This window comes from Borostomias antarcticus (assembly GCF_949987555.1).
Source record: "Borostomias antarcticus genome assembly, chromosome: 5".
Taxonomy (NCBI): Eukaryota; Metazoa; Chordata; class Actinopteri; order Stomiiformes; family Stomiidae; genus Borostomias; species Borostomias antarcticus.
In genome coordinates, this window is record NC_140238.1 from 31,261,539 (window position 1) to 31,283,156 (window position 21,618).

General features: G+C 50.4%; 1 protein-coding gene across 1 annotated transcript in view; it reads left to right on the plus strand.

The window, feature by feature from the left end:
- cyth1a (cytohesin 1a) overlaps nucleotides 1-21,061 on the plus strand; it is a 33,734-nt gene extending 12,673 nt beyond the window's left edge. Inside the window, exons 2-13 of the mRNA XM_084438243.1 lie at nucleotides 2,826-2,908; nucleotides 5,955-6,019; nucleotides 7,258-7,324; nucleotides 7,426-7,544; nucleotides 8,660-8,740; nucleotides 10,134-10,246; nucleotides 11,622-11,770; nucleotides 12,469-12,581; nucleotides 17,536-17,614; nucleotides 18,142-18,210; nucleotides 18,357-18,511; nucleotides 18,988-21,061. Of these exons, the coding sequence (XP_084294369.1) occupies nucleotides 2,826-2,908; nucleotides 5,955-6,019; nucleotides 7,258-7,324; nucleotides 7,426-7,544; nucleotides 8,660-8,740; nucleotides 10,134-10,246; nucleotides 11,622-11,770; nucleotides 12,469-12,581; nucleotides 17,536-17,614; nucleotides 18,142-18,210; nucleotides 18,357-18,511; nucleotides 18,988-19,066 (1,172 nt within the window). The 3' untranslated portion in view covers nucleotides 19,067-21,061. The remainder of the gene's footprint in view (nucleotides 1-2,825; nucleotides 2,909-5,954; nucleotides 6,020-7,257; nucleotides 7,325-7,425; nucleotides 7,545-8,659; nucleotides 8,741-10,133; nucleotides 10,247-11,621; nucleotides 11,771-12,468; nucleotides 12,582-17,535; nucleotides 17,615-18,141; nucleotides 18,211-18,356; nucleotides 18,512-18,987) is intronic.
- The last annotated feature ends 557 nt before the right edge of the window (nucleotides 21,062-21,618 follow it).

The window sequence follows — 21,618 nt, forward strand, 5'->3', positions numbered from 1 at the left end:
AACCGAGGCCAGGCTTTTATTTATTTAGGAGTCTGTGTATGAGTCCCCCCTTCCCTACCCCCCCTCCACCTCCTCCGTACCCCAGCCCGTCAGCGCCCCCGCCTCGCCTGGTACGGAACAGATCAAAGGCCGCGCGGTTTCCATGGATACCGGCAGCGGTACCGGGAAGCATGCGGTCGGCCGCCCGGTGTCGCCGGCGAGCGGCGGAAGGTCGGGTCAGACCCGTGCAGAGGGCCCTGCTGCCCCCCCGGCCCAGGTGGCTGATGGGAAAGAGAGCAGAGAACACAGTCTCTTTGTCGTGGTGCTCTCTGAAAGGCTCTTGTTTGAGATCCCTTTTGTCTGTGTCTCCTCTGTTTAAACATTACCCCCAGACAGACAGAAAGAAATTCCAATTCCTCGAGGTGTATAATTCGGTTTCGCGTGCCTTTCATTATTTAGATGAGTCATTTGAATTATGCATTGCAATTTCCTTATTTGTTTTTCGATAGGAACTCTGCTGAATTATGCATTCCCCAAATCACATACATTTACCCGTCACGTTTGCATGTCCTCAGTCTTATGGGAGGAGCTGAGGTAAGTTTCATTAATTATGAAGCCGGTGGAGAGAGTGCTTCGAACACCCAGATCTGAGGTGTGTGTGTGTGTGAGAGTGTGTACTTGCGAGCATTCTCCTATAGTATTTAGCTCTCAAAGTACTGTACATTAAATCTAGGTGTTTCTGGACGGGCTGACCGTGGCCTTTTTCCCCATTGATTTCTGTGCCGGACGTCCAGCCAATCGTAACGGTCCACCTTCCCCTGTAGGGACCACTGCGGGGACACGGCGTCCAATCGGAGCTCGGCCGCGCTCATCCATCTCTACGGGCTACCTCTGCCCTCATTGGAGGATTACACACGGAGGCGATGTCTCATCCCGAAATGATGGAGTGTGTGGGCTCGTCCCCCGGGGGGCCGAGGAGGACGTGGCGTTGGGGGAGGGGGGGGAGGAGGGATGAGTGTTAATCCAGGTCAGGGTTGTTTTTTTTTCCAAGGCCGTCAGAACCACACGTATCAGTAGGTTTGGAAGAATGAGTAATATGAGCTTCAGTGTTCCCGTACGATGTGGAAGGTCACCCCCTCACCCCCCCTCACCCCCCACCCATGGCATGGTGAGGCTTGTTAACCCCGCCGTGCCCTAACAGACAGCATTACTGACCCCTGACCCCTCCTAGGGTCAGGGGTGAGGAGGGAGGGAGAGAGGCACGTGAGAGAGAGAGGGGGGAGGGGGGGGTCACTGAGGGTATTGGTCACTGCCTCGGGCGAGGGTGACCTTGGGTGTGCTACCCTCCCCTGTCTTCATCCATCTGAGAAGTGGTCGATAGGTTTGCCAGACTGAGATTTGGGGAGTTTCTGTTTAAAAGTGAGTGATGGTCTTGAAATGCCGTCTTTTTGAGTTTGAGATGGACCCATCCCCCTTAAAGAGACCAGGCTTCCCTGTCACTTCAATGACTTCACTTCAACATTTTGATACCTTTTGGTGTCACCTCCTTAGCAGGGCTGGGTGTCTCTCTCTCTCTCTCTCTCTCTCTCTCTCTCTCACACACACACACACACACACACACACACACACACACACACACACACATGCTGCAGCCTATCATTCAGGACTCATTGACCCCTCTTCAGTGCTCGGCCCTGGAAGGCTAATAATACCCCAGGCAGGGACAGAGAGAGAGAGAGAGAGAGAGACAGAGAGAGAGACAGACAGACAGACAGAGAGACAGACAGACAGACAGACAGAGAGACAGACAGACAGACAGACAGACACATTAGTGCTTGGCACTGATACTCAGTCAGGGTGGCTGCCTTCCCCATCTAATTCATTTAGACATACACACACACACACACACACACACAGAGAGAGAGAGAGAGAGCATATTATCCCTCCGGGTACAATGTGTGCCTGCTATTTCCACATTTACTGAACATGATGGTTTAGCCAGCATGATGTTGATATTGGGCGCGTGGGTGGATGTGAAGCTGACCAACAACAAGAGAAGCTGATGAGGTCATCGTCCGTCTTACGCGACGGCAGGTCCGTAAAACAGTCTCCCCGAGAGCAGTGTGTTGATGTACCCCACACTTAACGTTGTACTTTACTTGAAGGTGTGTTCCACACACGACTTGGCGGATAATGAGGTGTTTCTAGTGTGATGTCCGGCGTGGCTAGTTCTCAGGTGGCCCCGGAGCCGTCTGGGGCGTCGTCGGGTCAGCTGGGGCCTGGGTTACGGCTGGTCCAGCTCTGATGTGAGGGCCCGACTGACCCTGAGGGTGTTTGTAGACGCAGAGCTAGCTGCTGGCTGGCCCCGCCCCCCCGAACCCGGCCCCGCCCTCAGTCCTGTCGGCCGAGCTGCTGCCACTGGTGGTCTGCATCTTAGGGTCATGCTCTGCCCTCTGACCGCCCTCCTGATGTTCTGCCCTCTGACCGCCCGACTGATGTCAGCAACACGGGACACCTTATCCTCTCCTCCTTCTCTCCTCCTCCTCTCCTCTCTCCTCTCCTCCTCTCTCCTCTCCTCCTCTTCCTCTCCTCCTCCTCACCTCCTGCTCCTATTGATTCCCATGCAAACCAGCCGCACCCACCCACACGCCCCCCCCCCCCCCCTCGCTTCCCGTCGGTCTGTTCGCCGCCGGCGTCCCGAGACCTTCCCGACCCGCGAACGCCGTGCATCCGGCGTGGGGGTGATGAGACGTGAGGAGGTGTGTGTGTGTGTGTTGCGGTCCTGGTCCTGTCCTAACACGCTGTCCCCCCCTCTGTGTCCCCCCCCCTCCCTCCTCCTCCCTCAGTCCCAGACGACCTCACCCCGGAGGAGCAGCAGGAGTTGGAGAACATCCGTCGACGCAAGCAGGAGCTGCTGGAGGACATTCAGGTAACAGAGAGTGTGTGTGTGTGTGAAGCAAGCAGGTTTACGTTCGCCATTATCTTAGACACTTCTCCTCTTCTTTCAAACACGTGTCGTCGTCCCGCCCACTGCTGCACCCATGTGACCAGGTGTGGGGAGGAGGCGTAGGGAGGTTAGGGCCGAGGGTCTGAGGAGCAGAGGATGACCCCTGTTGACCAACCGGGTCCGACCTCCGCCCTGGCTCCCATCTACTCCTCCTCTACTGTCTGACTAAATATTTACTCCCCACTCTTCCTCCGCCCGAGTCCAGATGCCTCGTCTCCAAAAAGACTCCTCCTCCCCCTTCCTTCCCCCGAATATCTCAGCCGGTGTGGAATGTCTGGCATTTCCGAGCAAATACAGTCGGTCTTCGTAAACGGTTTATATCACTGATGTGGTCATCTGTGTAGAAGCTGACAGCGAGCCGAAAGAGGCACACAGCCGGGTGGTCGAGGTCACCAGTTGCCTGTAGGGCTGGCCTGTTGAATGACCTCTACGGGAGAGGGTGACACGGGTACGATGACATCGTCAGTGTCAAGCCGTGTCGTTCGCCAGCGCCAGGATTCAAATCGGGTTTCCGCTGCGGACAAACATAGGCAGAGTGACATCACGGCTTCCTGTTAAGAGCCTGGGGCCCCCGGCACGCCCCTCCCCCCCCAACTACCACCCCTCCTCACTCCCTCAGACCCTGTTTGGACTTAGTTTTAGAATGCGTTTTGGACGACCGGATTCAGAAGTGGACAGTGCTAAATACAAGAGTAAACGTCCACCAAAAGGTTTTGTGAAACGTTTCCTCAAACCACTTCTGGTCTGGGACGCAGCTGACCACATATCTTTAGTAGTTTAAAAGCTAATGCGTCCCGATGCGTCCGCGACAAAGACGCGACAGGAGAACACGTCATCAATGTAACTTTTCCGCCTGATCCTGCGCTCTTTTTCAAGTCGCAAATGACTCGTCCTATCAGTCGAAACAGTTGGAAAAAAGTCCTGCAATGCTCATTAGTTCTTCAAACATCTTCGGCTGCTTTCATGCGCACTTTTTTTCAATCCGCTCCAAGTCAAACCGCCTGATTATTGATTTGTTGACATGGAACAGCTGTGCGACACGCAGGCAGGAGTGAGTGAGTTACCATGGCTACTACATACATACGAACACAAGTGGTCAGCTGGACACATTTAGACACAGGTGTAAACCATGACGTGTCTCGCTGTCCACTTGCGGTCTGATCGTCCAAAAACGCATTTAAAAGTCTAAACAGGGTCTCGGTGTCCCTGCTCCACGCTGCCCCTCCCCCATCTTGTCCCCCACCTCCGGTGTCCCCGCTCGACAAGCCCCCCTCCTGCACACATGCCTTGTTTGCCGAGCCAAGCGTTCGAGGAATGTGTTGTGATTGCGTCGGCCTTGAAAACACAGATGTTCCCCCGGAGGTCGTTCCTCTATCGCGTCGTTACTGTGCGCATTACCACACAAAACATCGAGCAGAAAGGGAAGACATGAACGAACGCTGCAGCAGAAGGATCTTTATTCCCTACTGGTTCTTGTCCCGGTATTCCGTAGTCGGCGGTCTGTCGGCAGTTGGCGCCGGTCTGTTAATGACATTTTCACCCTCTTTGATGGGGATGAGCTCATCGTGTTTGACCCAGGAAACCCTGCCCGCCAGGCTGGCCCTCGGTGCCCCCTGCGCCCGCCTGGCACCAGGTGCTGGCAGGGCCTGGAGAACCGTCCTCTAACACCATTAATCTCTAAACCACCAAAATATAATCCTGTTTCGCCCTCTCGGCCCCATTTGCAGCGAGGTCATTCCCCAGTGTTCCACCCCTAATGTATTTAGTGAATCAATTGTTTGGAGAGAAGCGAGGTCTGCTGCACACACACTCTCTCTCTCTCTCTCTCTCTCACACACACACACACACACACACACACAAACACACACATCCTGTGATATTAGATGGAAGTGGTTAGTGTCAGGCTCGGTTAGCCCTGTGACGGAGAGAAGGAGACCACGCCCGTCTGTGGAGTTGGAGGGTGGTCTGGAACTTTCTCCCCGTGGTGTGACGCCAGGGCTGCGGTTCGTCGGGAGTCTGAGAAGTGTTCCCGTCTTGTTTGCCCCGGCTGTTTGTCCTGGTGTGTGTGTTCTGGGTGAGGCAGAGTCAGCTGGCTCAGAGGGGCTGCTGGTTAAGTCCCTCTGCAGACACACACACACACACACACACACACACACACACACACACACCCAGCACTCAACTCACAGATAGATGACTAGGGCCCCTCACACATTTCTGGCAACAGACACTCGATGATCATCCAAGTACAGTTGTGCAATTTCCCCTCCAGGATCACTAGAGGACTACTGCTACTACAAGTACTACTACTACTAGTACTACTACAACAACAACTACTACTACTACAACAACAACAACAACTACTACTACTACTACTAGTTCTAGTACTACAACTACTACTACTACTGCTACTAGTAGTAGTACTACTACAAGTACTAGTACTACTAGTACTACTACTAGTACTACTACTACTAGTAGTACTTCTACTACAACTACTACTACTACTACTACTAGTACTACTACTACTAGTACTACTACAACAACTACTACTACTACAACAACAACAACAACTACTACTACTACTACTACTAGTTCTAGTACTACAACTACTACTACTACTGCTACTAGTAGTACTACTACTACAAGTACTAGTACTACTAGTACTACTACTACTAGTAGTACTTCTACTACAACTACTACTACTACTACTAGTACTACTACTAGTAGTACTACTGCTACTACTACTACTACAAGTACTAGTACTACTACAAGTACTAGTACTACTACTACTACTACTACTTGTAGTACTTATACTAGTACTACTACTAGTACTACTAAATGTGTGTTATAAACCTGTTAGAGCAGTAGAGCTAAGCAGATTGGTCAACCAGTCTAAAGTCAGTCCAGCTCTACTTGTAGCTCATCCCTTGCTGACCCTAACTCTCCTCCTCTTCTCTCTGTGCGCTTCCAGCGGTTGAAGGATGAGATAGCAGAGGTCACCAGCGAGATCGAGAACCTGGGCTCCACTGAGGAGAGGTGAGACTAGAGCGGGGTATCTCCTAGCTCTCTCTGGACATCTAGATTGGTTGTCTTCTATTAACTTGAGCAAAATGACCCGGTGAAATATTACCACACACACACACACACACACACACACACACTCCCTAAATTGGTTCGGCTTTTAAGGCACTTTAAATATTTCAGCAGCCACTCCCCCCTAATGGGGGTTGGGGGTATTGAATAATGCAGGGGGTTCTGGGTAGCAGCATACAATGGAGAGAGGGGTCTCCAGGGAGGCGGGGGTCTGGAGTAGGGGGCCAGGCGGGCAGAGTGGGGCTGGGCTGGGGGTCCTCATTCCACCACACCCAGAAGCAGAGTCCACGGGCCCGAACGCGACTGCAGTCTCCCTCCCATGCTTTTCTTGGGAGACGTCAGATAACGGGCAGATCCGAGGTCTCAGTCTGGGTCCGTTCCACATCTGCTGGCTCGGCCGGCGCGGAGCTTCACAGACAAAAAAACCAAAGGAATGCTGGGAAGAGCCGACCGGCGGGAGGACGCGGTGACCTCTAGCCGGCCGGGGAAGGTGACGTAGCCATGGCGACGAGGAAGACTAAGGGCGCACTTTGACCCCTGAACCACTCCGGGCCTGAGGGATTAGTTTCCCACATGAGCGGCGCCTGAGCCTGTTTAGACCAGAGCCGTCATCGCTGGACGGGGGGAGTCAGAGCGACTGCCAAGACTCGATGAGGAAACAATGAAAATCACACTTTGGGGAAATGAAGCCGGTTAATCCACGCGGTCGCGCCGCAAGTCTTGTGAAACAAACAAAAAGATCCTGGGAAAACCATTTGCTCTGCTCTGCAAAGCACTTTGATCAAAAGTGTTGTATAAATACTATTATTATTATTATTACCATTATTACTATTATTATTACTATTATTATTATGATTATTATTACCATTATTACTATTATTATTATCATTACCATTATTACTATTATTATTATTATTTTTACCATTATTACTATTATTATTATTATTATTATTTGGGTGATTCGTGCTAAGGAAGGCCAGAGGAGATTTCAGATGCTCCTCACATCATGTCAGCGTTTCTCCCAGGACAAGGTTGAAACGTTCAGCATCACACACACACACACACACACACACACACACACACACACACACACACACACACACACCCGCCACATAGTTTCTCACCCTCTGAGGGATGTTTCAAGTTTGATGAACCGTCAACACTCATCTGTATCGTTGCAGGAAAAATATGCAAAGGAATAAACAGGTGGCCATGGGCCGTAAGAAATTCAACATGGACCCCAAGAAGGTGAGTGTAGTAGCGGGTAACAGAGTGGCCGTGGTGTGTGTCGGCGTGAGGGTGTGACGAGTGAGACGAGGACGCGTGACCCGGATGTTCTCTCCTTCCAGGGGATCCAGTTCCTGATCGAGAACGACCTGCTGAAGAACACCAGCGATGACATCGCCCAGTTCCTCTACAAGGGGGAGGGGCTGAACAAGACCGCTATCGGAGACTACCTTGGCGAGAGGTCAGAGCAGTGACACGTCATTTTTCTCTGTGTGTGTGTGTTTGTGTGTGTGTGTGCGTGCGTCACCATTTCCCTCAGTGTCTACCTCTCTTGAGGGATGACCCATTTCTAGATCACAGTTTCCGTAATGAGCCATTTCCTGCTGGCGAGACACGCCCTTCACCCCAAATGTTTATGAATCCCACATTCTGGCGTTCTTACCCCAGACAAGGTCCTCGATTCATGGCTCATAGTCCTGTCTTTGATTTCCTTTTCAACTGTGAATAATGTGATTAGGCGTCTAATGATTTGCCGGTTTAGAACTGGGTGGGGTTGAGTCTTGTGGTCTTTCCTTTGAGGAGATACCATCTTCTCTATTGACCGCATGGTAGAGCCACCACCCATGCTCTGCGCCGGGGATGCGTCACCCAGGGAGCATTGCGTTACAGCCTGGGTGTGGTCAGCGAGGTCAGGACAGGAAGAGGAGCGGAGAGCTCGTTATGGACTCTCTCTCTCTCTCTCTGTCTCTCTGATTGATATCATGCCCTGCATCTGATTCCGCGGGGGGAGGGTTATAGCCTGTTAGCTCGGCCTGAAAGCGGATTGGTCACTTACCCGCTGGGGAGAGGCTGTGACTGCATTTGACCCAGTCGGGTCAGACCTCCTTAGAGGCATCCCACAATCCCTGGGGGGTATCACTGATGGATGAGGGCCCAGATGTCAGGGGTGATGTAATGATAGAGCTGAGACGGATGTAGGGCCACACACTGAGAGAGATGCCAGATGATAGCTTCCTAAAATGTACCTTGCAATGCATACTGGGAACTGGAGTCCTAATGTCGTAATATGTTTGATAAACGCTCCTCGGGAACAAACAAATGTTGTGAGTGAATTGACTTGGGGAAAAGATCTTAAGAGTTTATTTGTTCAAACAACTATAAAGGAAGTTATTTCAAGTAGCCTATTGTGTGAGTAAATTTGTTTCCGTTTGTGCATTTAAGAAAAATGTAATAATGCGTAGCTATAGCCTTCATACAGAATTTGAGCTATGAGTTATACGAGCATGGGCGCACACAGAACAGACACTGGCCCCGACGGGCGCTGAATTCTAACCTTGTTTCTTTTGTCCCCTACAGAGATGAGTTAAATCTCCAGGTCCTGCATGCTTTTGTGGAGCTTCACGAGTTCACAGACCTCAACCTGGTCCAGGCGCTCAGGTAGGAGCTCCCCGCGGGCCCGTCGCACGCCCACGCCGCTTCCCTACACCTCAGAAAAGACTCAGCTTTAGCTTTCTGTCGTCGGTGGGTTCGTGAGTCCTCCCGAGAGCTGTCTTATATAACAACCTAACCCTGATATAGCTTCGTCCTATAGTAACTTCACAGCCTTCTGATGCGGAACCTCTCTCGGACGTTCTGCGGTTCTGCGGTTCTGTGGCTGACTGTGTTCTGTTCTGCTGACCCCTGACTGTGTTCTGCTGACCCCTGACTGTGTTCTGCTTTCCCCTGACTGTGTTCTACTGACCCCTGACTGTTCTGCTGACCCCTGACTGTGTTCTGTTGACCCCTGACTGTGTTCTGCTGACCCCTGACTGTGTTCTACTGACCCCTGACTGTTCTGCTGACCCCTGACTGTGTTCTGCTGACCCCTGACTGTGTTCTACTGACCCCTGACTGTGTTCTACTGACCCCTGACTGTGTTCTACTGACCCCTGACTGTGTTCTACTGACCCCTGACTGTGTTCTAGTGACCCCTGACTGTGTTCTACTGACCCCTGGCTGTGTTCTGGTGACCCCTGGCTGTGTTCTGGTGACCCCTGGCTGTGTTCTGCTGACCCCTGACTGTGTTCTGCTGACCCCTGACTGTGTTCTGCTGACCCCTGACTGTGTTCTGTTGACCCCTGACTGTGTTCTGTTGACCCCTGACTGTGTTCTGTTGACCCCTGACTGTGTTCTGTTGACCCCTGACTGTGTTCTGGTGACCCCTGACTATGTTCTGGTGACCCCTGACTGTGTTCTGGTGACCCCTGACTGTGTTCTGGTGACCCCTGACTGTGTTCTGTTGACCCCTGACTGTGTTCTGTTGACCCCTGACTGTGTTCTGTTGACCCCTGACTGTGTTCTGTTGACCCCTGACTGTGTTCTAGTGACCCCTGACTGTGTTCTAGTGACCCCTGACTGTGTTCTAGTGACCCCTGACTGTGTTCTAGTGACCCCTGACTGTGTTCTAGTGACCCCTGACCGTGTTCTAGTGACCCCTGACCGTGTTCTAGTGACCCCTGACCGTGTTCTAGTGACCCCTGACCGTGTTCTAGTGACCCCTGACCGTGTTCTAGTGACCCCTGACCGTGTTCTAGTGACCCCTGACTGTGTTCTCTTGACCCCTGACTGTGTTCTCTTGACCCCTGACTGTGTTCTTCTGACCCCTGACTGTTCTGCTGACCCCTGACCGTTTTCTGGTGACCCCTGACTGTTCTGAAACTTACCATGTTCCGGTGACCCCTGACTGTGTTCTACTGACCCCTGACTGTGTTCTACTGACCCCTGACTGTGTTCTGTTGACCCCTGACCGTGTTCCGGTGACCCCTGACTGTGTTCTACTGACCCCTGACAGGCAGTTCCTGTGGAGTTTCCGTCTGCCGGGTGAGGCCCAGAAGATCGACCGCATGATGGAGGCGTTCGCCCAGCGTTACTGTCAGTGCAACCCGGGCGTGTTCCAGTCCACAGGTACTCACGGGCCGCACGCCCGTAACACGCTCAACTCAGGGGCCGCACGCCCGTAACACGCTCAACTCAGGGGCCGCACGCCCGTAACACGCTCAACTCAGGGGCCGCACGCCCGTAACACGCTCAACTCAGGGGCCGCACGCCCGTAACACGCTCAACTCAGGGGCCGCATGCCCGTAACACGCTCAACTCAGGGGCCGCACGCCCGTAACACGCTCAACTAAGGGGCCGCACGCCTTGGGCTGGGTATCGATTCGAATTTCAAGAATCGATTCGATTCCGATTCACAAGGTTCAGAATCGATTATCACGATTCAATTTGATTCGATTCGATTCAATATCGATTCGGTTAGTGTTACTAAAACCTGTTTTTTTTAGCTGTAACCTTAATTACATGACTGCCAAGTTATGCAACACATCAATACTAGGGCTGGGTATCGATACTGATTTCCAAAAATGAATGAATGAATCATTGAATGAATGAATGAACTATTAATTCCTTCATGTATTCATCCATTCATTAAATAAAAGATTGATTTTGGGATTCATGAATCGATTCTGAATCATTTGATTCAGAATCGATTAATATATTTTTTTAACCCAGCCCTACGCACGCCCGTAACACGGTCAACTCACACGCCGCATGCCCGGCTCTTCACACACACCCCTGACCTCTCCACACATACCTTTGACCTCTCACCAGCGGAACCCACTCCTCGCTCAGTCACCTGCAGGAGGAACTTCCAAACGTTCTAAGACTTTTCTCTTGAGTTTGCCGCCGGGTTCTGAGGGGACGTAGGTGTGATTCTGCTCTCGTCGCGTATATAGTAGCAGACAAGGTGTTTCTGGGAAGATGAGTGTTTCTGGGAAGGGTGTCTGGGTTTCAGACGCTATAACGTCTATGGCAGACGTCTGGCTGGCTGTAGCACAGATGCAGATGGATTTGAATAATGCAGTATCTCTCTCAGCCAAACAGGCCGGATAAGTGATGCTGTGTCGGCAGGGCTCTGTTCATATTGTCTACACACACACACACGTGCACGCACACACACACACACACACACACACACACACAACCCTATCACTCACTACCATTCTCCTCTCATTCTCCATCCTTATCCCTCAATCTGTCTGTTCAACTACGGCCTCCAAAGTGCGCTCCTTCCAGTCCGGCTAATTTACATTCAAACGCCGCGTTAAAAAAACCCAGACCACATGCTGCATTTGCAAGGCAAATAGTAGCCCATCAGTGACTCATAGAGTACACTCATATGTTCTCATCTCTATTAGAGTGTAAGTGTGAAAGTGGCACACTTAATTGCTTTACCCTTTGTGTGATGTGTGTGTGTGTGTGTGTGTGTGTGTGTGTGTTCCAGACACCTGTTACATCCTGTCTTTTGCCATCATCATGTTGAACACCAGCCTGCACAACCCCAACGTGAAGGACAAGCCGACGGTGGAGCGCTTCATCTCCATGAACAGAGGCATCAACGATGGAGGAGATCTCCCCGAGGATCTGCTCAGGGTACGCCACGCCACGCCCCTCACACTCCCCCATGCCACACCCCTCACACGCCCCGCCCACTCCCACGCCACAGCCCCCGCCTTCCTCTGTCCAGATCCCAGACCCCGTCCCTCTCACTGTCACCGTCCACTTTTCTCCACTAGGGGTGGGTGCGATTAATCGATTAATCGTTCATGACGGTCAAAGTCAATTTTTGCTCACTAATCGATTTTACTCAAATTGTGGTCATCATTTGTTTTTTTTCTCACTCAAATAAACACGTGCTTTAATAATATTTAAAGTGAAGTGATGTCGTGCATCGTCCGTTCTGTAGCGCTATAGCTTTTGGTCTTTTTTTCATTCAAATAAACATTTCTTATAAAACGTTGGATTCAAATCTTTCGAATGTCCAACAAAAAACGATTAATCGATTAATCGTTCATACCACCCACTGATTAATCGCCTATGAAAAATGTGAGTTGTGCACATCGCTATTCCCCACCCCCACCCCCTTCACCTCTCTCCAGCTTAAAGAATTCAATCCCCCCTCCTCCATCTCTCCATCCTTTACCCGCCCCTCCACACACACACACACACACACACACCCCCCCAAGAGAGCCTCTACCTAATTTCTTTGTCTCCAGCTTGGCTCTCATCTTCTTTCTCTCTGTGCCCCCCCCCCCTTCCCACCACACACACACACACACACACACACACAGAACCTGTATGACAGCATCAAGAATGAGCCCTTCAAAATCCCAGAAGACGACGGCAACGACCTCACACACACCTTCTTCAACCCGGACAGAGAGGGCTGGCTGCTCAAACTGGGTGAGTGGACCGGGGGGGGGGGACGGAGGGGGGGGACACGTCAATGACCAGGGGGGGGGACGGACACGTCGATGACGGCGGCGTTTACAGGAGTCCTGGAGGATCTTGGCCTCGCCAGACTTGCCCGTCAATGACCGTCTGTAAATGTATAGATCACTTTACCAGTGAATGTGGGATTCTTTCAAGTTTTAGAAGGAAATATACATACTGATCTTCTTTAGTCTCACCACTGTGTGTGTGTGTGTGTGTGTGTGTGTGCGCGTGTGTGAGCGTGGACTCGAGACATCTGAATAGCCTCTGCTTGCCCTTATACATTATAAATGTGGCCTTGAGATCAGACCACATGTGGAGCACTTTCAATAATGGAAAACTAAAGGCATATTCATACACACGCACACACACACACACACACACACACACACACACACACGCACACACACACACACACAGAGGTACAGTCTATAATGGCACACTCTCCATCTCCTATACTCAAAACTCATGAGACTTGTGCGACTCACACAGACGAGCACACAAGGCCCACTTCCATACACAGAACCCGGGTCAGACCACTTGAAAAGAACTCCCAGCAGAGAACGTCAGACAGAACCTGGGACTTCCTCTCCTCCGGTTCCCAATGGGATCTCTCTCTATCTCTCTGTATGGATTCACAATGACCTCGATGATGAAAACAAATCACTTATTGCCTGAACTGGAATTGAAACATCCCAATCAGTGTGAATCTTTACAATGAACGTAGCCCCAAGAAGCACCCAGTCACGCTCCAGGAAAGCCGGGCCTTCCCGCCTTGACTGTTCTATGATTGGATGTGATGGACTTGAGGGCTCGGAGTAGCTGCTGTCTAATGCACTGCTTTACGATCAGGCCTAGTTTCATATTGAACACATGCACAGTAACGCCCACTGTGGTGAATGAGCAGAAACTCCCTCTGGTGGTCGCTAAGGGAACTGTTCCCAGCAGGAGTCATTACTGTCTGAGGTGGATTCACCAAGACTAAACAAACAGTATTGACTCATTGATCCGTCTTACCGAGATAAACAAGCTGAATCGCCTTTTCAGCGGCTTCAGATGTGTGTGACTAGTGTGTTCCAGGCTGAAATTATAAAGCAGTGCATCGACCGAGCATCTCCCGTAACCAGATTGGCAAGATGTGGTGCTATGATTTTCTTATCATTTAATTTGATTTTGTATTCTTTTCTTCCTCGTTTGTTTGTTCGTTTGTTCCCATGATTTTGGCTGTTGTCTTTCCCCAGGAGGTATGTACACCTGCTCTTCCCAAACCTCGTCCATCTGTCAGCTCTCGGGTGCTTCTGGTGGTCTGCCATGCTTCTGTTCTTCCTCAATGATTTTCCGTTGTGCCTTTTAACGGTTTTAGTTTGTGTGTTTTGTTTTTTTTTGCTTAGGGGTTTGTTCCTCCATTGACTTTTATCTGATTTGTATTTGTTTGTATGTTTGTTTGTCCGGTCTTCCATTGAGCTGGTGGTTTGTCCACGTGCTGCTCTTTATCTCTGTGTGGTTGCCGGGCGGTCGCCGGGTGCTTGCCGCGAGTCACCCGCCCAGGGAAATAAATGGTGGCCAGGTTTTGCTGCTTTGTGACCACCGCAGTGGCCAGTTTGACCTCTCTCTCTGTATGCTGTGGTGATCAGCCTGTCTGGTCTCCGTGTCTTTGGGAGCTGCAGTATTCCTCTTTCTCCTCAGAGAGCACAACCAAGGCCTCCTAAACACCCACAAAGAAAGTTGCTTTTATCCTTCTTCAAAAACCTACCGTTTTCCTCCACATTCATTGGATTTGAATGCACACGGCCACCCGCAGGGGCGACTGAACCGACCTGCTAAAATGACACGATTGGCTCCCAGAATCCCCTCTGCCGCGTCTTTGCTCTCTGATTGGATAGAAGGGGAATACTGCACCTTTGCCAAACAGCTCCTCTCTGTCTCTGTCATGCTGTTAATGGATGGAGGGGTGATGGTTGGGCTGTGGCCTGGCACGCCCCGTCGCTGGGCTGGGTTGGGCTGCAGTGAGGAGGCTGGGGGTGGGGAGATTGGGACAGTGTGCTGCGAAGGGGAGGTAGAGCTGGGGGTGGGGGTGGGGGGGCTCCAGAATGAAGCTTGTCGCATGTTTTAATTCCATTCTATGATCAGCGTTTAGAACCGGCGCTCTGGTAATTGAGTTCGGCGGAACGATAATTCGATTCTCTAATGAGGCCAATGAAAGCCGTCACCTCGTAGATCATTAGAGCTATCTGTGTCATCAGCGCAGTAGGAATGAAGACGATACTGTATTAGCCTGGCTTCGCCAGACCCGATTCGTGAAAACGCGAAGGGTCTGGAAACTCACAGTTGCTTTCCGATTCCCAAGGGGCGTTACCACAGGCGTAGATCAAAAAGCTTCTGGACGCAATTGGATAGACCTACAACCAATCAGAGAAAACGCCTCTACGGCGCTCCTCTGCTCCGTCATCTTATTAAACCCGCCCCATATTAGATCAACGGTTGTGATTGGCACAAACCAATCTCTGTTCGTGTGGATTCAGTTAGAACGGTTGGATATCCAGACCGAACGGCGGAGTGGAATCGAATGTGAGCTGGCGAGATCAGGCTGATACTGTATTGTCTCTTCAGCCGAATATGTCATTTCAGTGGCAGTTGAGAATAGTGGCAGGGGGGACACTGTTGTCATCCAAGTCTCCTCCTCCCGGCTCCATCTGTCCACCCTGTGCATGGGCGACATCTCCTCCTCCACCCCACCCCAGCCGAGCGCCCCCGGCACCCCCCCCCCCCGCCCCCCCACACCCCCGACAAAAATCTCTCCAGGCAACCCGTCTTGCTACGGACATTTTTGTGTGGGCGTGGTGGGGCCGCGTTTCTCAAGAGTGACAGAAAACTGACCCGATCACCGGTTGCGATCTCCGACCCAATCATCGTCAGCTGCGTGTGATTCCGCCATCTCCTCCATGTGATTTCTCTACGCTGTGTTTGGTGTCTTGTCTTAACGTTCATCCTATAGTCCTCCTAAGCTGATTTTAGGAGGGGAGGGGAGGGGAGGGGGAGGGGGGGGGGTCTCCTCTGAAATCTCAAGAATGCGACGCGACATTCAAACGCCGAGATGCTGCTGCCAAGTCCTTTCCAGCACAGCCTTTGGATGCCGAGGAGCGGATTGGTTTGCAAGCCCGTCACGGTTCCCTCAGTATGATGGGTTCTATCATATACAGTGGAACCACTGTTATATGATAGCTAGTACCAGTGTGCTGTGTTTCTGTCTGTAGGACCTGATAGTATAGCCCCTTTCCTCTGCTAGGTCTTCTGTGGTTCATGGGTCTCTTAGTGCTGCTTGTACTAACACGGGTGGTGGTCCGGGCTGGTCTCTAACCGTTCAACAGGATAGTCTTAATAGTCCAGCCCAGATGGAGAACCTGGACATGCATGTTGATCGGTTCAAAAAAAAAAAGAAGTATGACCAAGTATCTACTCGTTATTTAGTATTAACTGACTCAGTATTGACTCAGTAAAACTAAAAGTATGACCCAAGTATCTACTCGTTATTTAGTATTAACTGACTCAGTATTGACTCAGTAAAACTCAAAGTATGACCAAGTATCTACTCGTTATTTAGTATTAACTGACTCAGTATTGACTCAGTAAAACTAAAAGTATGACCAAGTATCTACTCGTTATTTAGTATTAACTGACTCAGTATTGACTCAATACTGTTAGGCCCGCCTCCATTGCAGCTGTAGTGAGGGAGAGGTTCCAACGGGACATTCCAGTGTGGCCCTGTTTGTTGGCACGCCCCCCCCCCCCCCCCGCCCCCCGGCTGAAGCCACCATCTGCTGCTGTGATCAGGTTTCCCCAGGCAGGACGTGGGGGCAAAGGGGGACCCAGAGGTCATTCACAGATCGCTGGGCGCTTAGTTAACCAAAGACCCCCCACAGAGCGTGAAAGAGGCGGGGGCCTCCTAATCATTTGTGACGTCCCGAGTGCGGGGGCCAGGTTTGATCAGGTTTAATTGGCTGCAGCTTGCTGCTCTGGGATTATCAGACCGAGAGCCTTTAGTCAGATCAGTATGTTCAGCGGGTCTAAAGCGTAGCGGCCGATCGGTCTCGCTTACCGCCGCATCGATCGGTCCTGCTCGGCTAACCGGCAGAGAGAGAGACCTGCAGTGAGAGAGACCTGCAGTGAGAGAGACCTGCTGAGCCCCCATCAGCAGGCCAGGAGTCATGGTGGGCCGGAGTGAAGAGAACGGGTTTCAGGTTTCAGGAACGCGGCAGAGAGATAGAGCTCTATCTAAACAGGATGCATACGTTCCGCTCCGCTGACCTGCTTTTATAGCCGGGTTCCATGGGGCGTTATCAACGCTAGCACACCAAAATGCCTCTGGGCTCAATTGGATAGACAACGAAACGCAAGTCGGTCATCGAATCGAAGTGGGTGCAGTCATCATAAAACCGGCCCTATGTTAGATAAACGGTTGTGACTGCCCCAACCAATATCTGGTCGGGTGGAAATCGGAGTCAAATCAGGAATCTTCTGGAGTGAAACGGAACGTGATCATGATGGCAATGCCAGGCTACTGCTTTTTTTAATCAGGCTTCTCAGATTTGAGCCAGTTAAGTGACCCACCCACATGTGGATCGACATAATTCTGGTACGTCTCGGTCCAGGTAGTTGATTTCACATAATATCTGCTCTTAAAGTCCTCATTCACAATCATCTCAGGATGACTTTCCCCGTAGGGCCGAATACTTAGTAGTCTGGATGCTATGGTGATGCTAGTGCTGGATGGGGGTTATTATGGGCTGTATCGGACAGTATTAGAGCCGCCATTTGTCTGTCCGTCATGCATCTGTCTGCCTGTCTGCTGCTCCGCCCTCCGCTGCTCAAAGCTCCGCCCCCGCCGCGCCCCTGAGCTGTTCTAACGCGGGGTCTCTTCACCATGCAGGGGGACGCGTCAAGACCTGGAAGAGACGGTGGTTCATCCTCACAGACAACTGCCTCTACTACTTTGAGTACACCACGGTGAGTACCGGCCTGGAGACGGGACTTTTAGCGTTGGGGGGGTTGAAGAGACGTTGCTAGTTTTATGACGCTGCCTCAATGTGCATACAAGATGTTTGTGAAGGCGCCGCTGGAGCCGTTTTAACGGTGTTAATTGCCCCTCTCTCTCTCACTCACTCCCTCACACTCACTCTCTCTCTTTCTCTCATTCACTCTCACACTCACTCTCTCTCACTCACTCACTCTCTCACACTCACTCTCTCTCTCTCTCTCACTCTCTCACACTCACTCTCTCACACTCACTGTCTCTCTCTCTCACTCACTCTCACACTCACTCACTCTCTCTCTCACACACTCACTCTCTCTCACACACTCACTCACTCACTCTCTCTCTCTCTCTCACACACTCTCACTCACTCACTCACTCACTCACTCACTCACTCACTCACTCACTCACTCACTCACTCACTCACTCACTCACTCACTCACTCACTCACTCACTCACTCACTCACTCACTCACTCTCCCTCCCTCCCCCCTCCTCTTTAGGACAAAGAGCCTAGAGGCATCATTCCCCTGGAGAACCTGAGCATTCGGGAGGTGGAGGACAAGAAGCCGGTAAAAATAGCTCCCTCTTCTGGACCTCTCATGTACACACACACACACACACACACACACACACACACACTTCGGCCCAGTAGTACTCCGAGCCTCTGTGGCCTCCTGTTCGCTTCCCATCCTCACCTGCCTCGTCTCCCCCGCAGAACTGCTTTGAGCTCTTCATCCCGGACAACAAGGACCAGGTCATCAAGGCCTGCAAGACGGAGGCGGACGGCCGGGTGGTGGAGGGCAACCACACCTTCTACCGCATCTCCGCCCCCACCACGGAGGAGAAGGACGAGTGGATGAACAGCATCAAGTGAGCGACTGACCGCCCACCTGGTTTACCGCCGTGTTTATACTCGGAGAGGCCAGAGAACTACGGCATACTGACCGCCGTTTGTCCGATAGTCTCGGCTCTCGCTGTTGAAAGGCGAGAGACCAAGAGTGCTCTCAGAAGATTACTCCTACTAAAAAAATGAGTAGATACTTGGTCTTACTTTTTTGTACTGAGTCAGTTAATACTAAATAATGAGTAGATACTTGGTCATACTTTTTTTACTGAGTCAGTTAATACTAAATAACGAGTAGATACTTGGTCATACTTTTTTTTTTTACTGAGTCAATACTGAGTCAGTTAATACTAAATAATGAGTAGATACTTGGTCATACTTTTTTTTTTTACTGAGTCAATACTGAGTCAGTTAATACTAAATAATGAGTAGATACTTGGCCATCCTTCTACTCCTGTTGCTACCAGCTCTTACTCCTCCTCCTTCTCCCTCTCCCCTGTAGAGCTGCCATCAGCAGGGATCCCTTCTACGAGATGCTGGCCGCCAGGAAGAAGAAGGTGTCGTCCATGAAGAGGCACTAGGACCAGCCGGCGCTGCCCCGCCTTGCACTTGAGAGACGGGGGGCCGAGGGAGGGGAGCTCTGGGTCCCCCCTCCCGCCTCCACTGGGGCTCCCAGGGGTGCCTGGCCTTCGCTTTGGGACAGTCTACCGGCTACAGCACAGACAGCATGCTGAGCTACTGCTTAGCACCAGGGCTGAGGCCCAACCCCCCCCCCCCTCTCTGAATGTCCACTCTCTTAGCTCTGTTCTGGATGTGGTAAGAGGAGGGGGAGGGGTCTCACTCTCTCTGTGTGACCCCCCCCCCCCCCCATCCCACCCCACTACCCTCAAAGAGACCCTTCTCTGATACATTACCAAACACACACACACACACACACACATAGCGTCTAAACTCAGCAGGTCTGACCGAGTGTGGCATCCCAACCAAAATACTCTTACTAGCTTTTTGGAAAGAAAAGTGAGAGCTTTTCTTGTGTGCTTTAATATGTTTGGGCAATACGTGTGTATTTTTTTTTTTTTTTTACAGCTTCTGCTTCTGTTCGCTTTTTTAAGGACCTTTTGAGAAAGGCTGGGGGTGTATGAGGTAAACTGCCAACTGTTTGTGATTTTGTAGAAATGTGGAAAAAATTGAACTTTTTTGAAATCTTTCTGTCAAAGTTGCCTCTCAGGAGATTGTTGCTATGTCCTGTGTCAGGAAAGACTCAGTTCCTGTCCAAACCTTCACTCAGTAACCATGGCGAGTGTGTAAGACAAAGCTGTTAGGGTGTAAGCCCAGTTGTAGAAGGACAGTTTGGACTTTAAGTCGGTGGTATTTAAGCATTCAGGAACACGGTTGTATCACAGTTGTGTGGTTTGGACAGGGTCTCAGTGCGGGATAGTGCTCTCACTATTCATTTCCTGAATAGCCCAGAGGGGCATTCTGGGGATTAGAGTTTCCCGGACCTGTGAGAGTCTGTCACTGCAGGGCTCAATTCAGGGGTTTACAGAGGTTTAGAGTGTCTGGAAACTGAGCAGTCTCATCTACTCCTCTTCTTTCTCTCTCTCTCTCTCTCTCTCTCTCTCTCTCTCACTCATCCTCTCTTTTTCTCACTCGCTGTAACATGCACACACACAAGCTAATTTAATGATCAGAATAAGAGATATGTCTGTTTTTCCTTGTGCGCCTGGCACTCTACATGTGACCTATCTTGCTGCTGGTAGCTAATTCACAAAGACAGTGAAAGACAGTGTTTCTCAGTCAAGCTGGTTTTGACCTGCTGTAACCCCATAGGAGAGCCTCTTCGTCTACCCTCCACTATCCTCTACTTATCTTCTTCCCAGCCTTGTGGTTAAAGATACCAAGTGCTTTTTTATCAATGATGAAATATTGCAGTTGCATTATTTCCTGTACTATTGATACAGTTACTAATGCATAAGTCAAACAGCAATGTCGCTGTTGTAGATGCTTCAAAAATGTGGATTGTCTAAAATCACACGATGTGACTGGGCTCTCAACAACATTGTGTTACAACTGAAACAATACAAAATGGCTAAATATATCAGGAATGTTCTGTATGGGGAACTGTAGTCCCAGTGCATGAGCGCAGTCTTGCGCCAAGGGTCCAAGCCTCTAAGCAGTCAAAGATGAGCGACATCTTTTGGTAAACATGATTTTCTTTTTTTCTTTTCTTTTTTCCCCTCACAAAGTAAAATTGTACGAAGTTACAGTTGCAACAGTTGTTACAGAAGTGAAGCGCTTTTGTGCATAAAGCCATTTCCTGTCTGATGTCATCAGTGCTGCTAATGGTCATATCTGCTCTCTTAGCCTGTCTGCTTCCTGTTTAGTTCCTCCATGGCCCTCGCAGTGCACTGATCTTAGAGACAAACCATGCAGAATGCAAATCAAAACAATCATAATTCTAGACAGTATTGGTTTATTTATCAAGGTTGTATATACTTAAATGTATAGTGGGTTTTCGTCTTCATTTTTATATGATGTCATGTTGAGTTGACGTAGCAGTATGTTATTACTAGCCGAGTGCCATTTTCTTCTTTTATCGTTTCAGTGTTTGATTTATTTGAGGTTTCTACTGTTGCCATGTAATCAAGCTGACATGAAATAAAGATGAACTTGTCAAAAACGATGGACTCTGTGACTGCTCACGTAGGCTGGAAGGAAAGGTAATTTTAGTGTCAATGTAACGGACATTGAGATCTCTCATTCCGAACAGCGCCAGTAGGTGGCAGTATACTCATGTATGTACTGGCTGCTGCTTGCAACAGCGATGAGCAGTGATGGAATTCTCAGGCAGTTTTTCTCAATTGTTTACACACCAACACTGGAACTTAAGACATAATGACCACAACATGAAACTCATGTACCAACTCGGTGAACCAACTCTGCTGAAATACCAGCACATTTCCTGCTCTTCATGAATAAAATCTGGATCACACATGCCATTCAATTGGCTAAACTTACATTTCACAAGCACGTTGTGCAATTTGCAATCAGAGCTTTAGCAACAGGCCTAAAGGGTCACAGACGAGCTCCTGGATTGGACAGGAATGGATGGCGAAGAAGCAGAGGAGTGTGA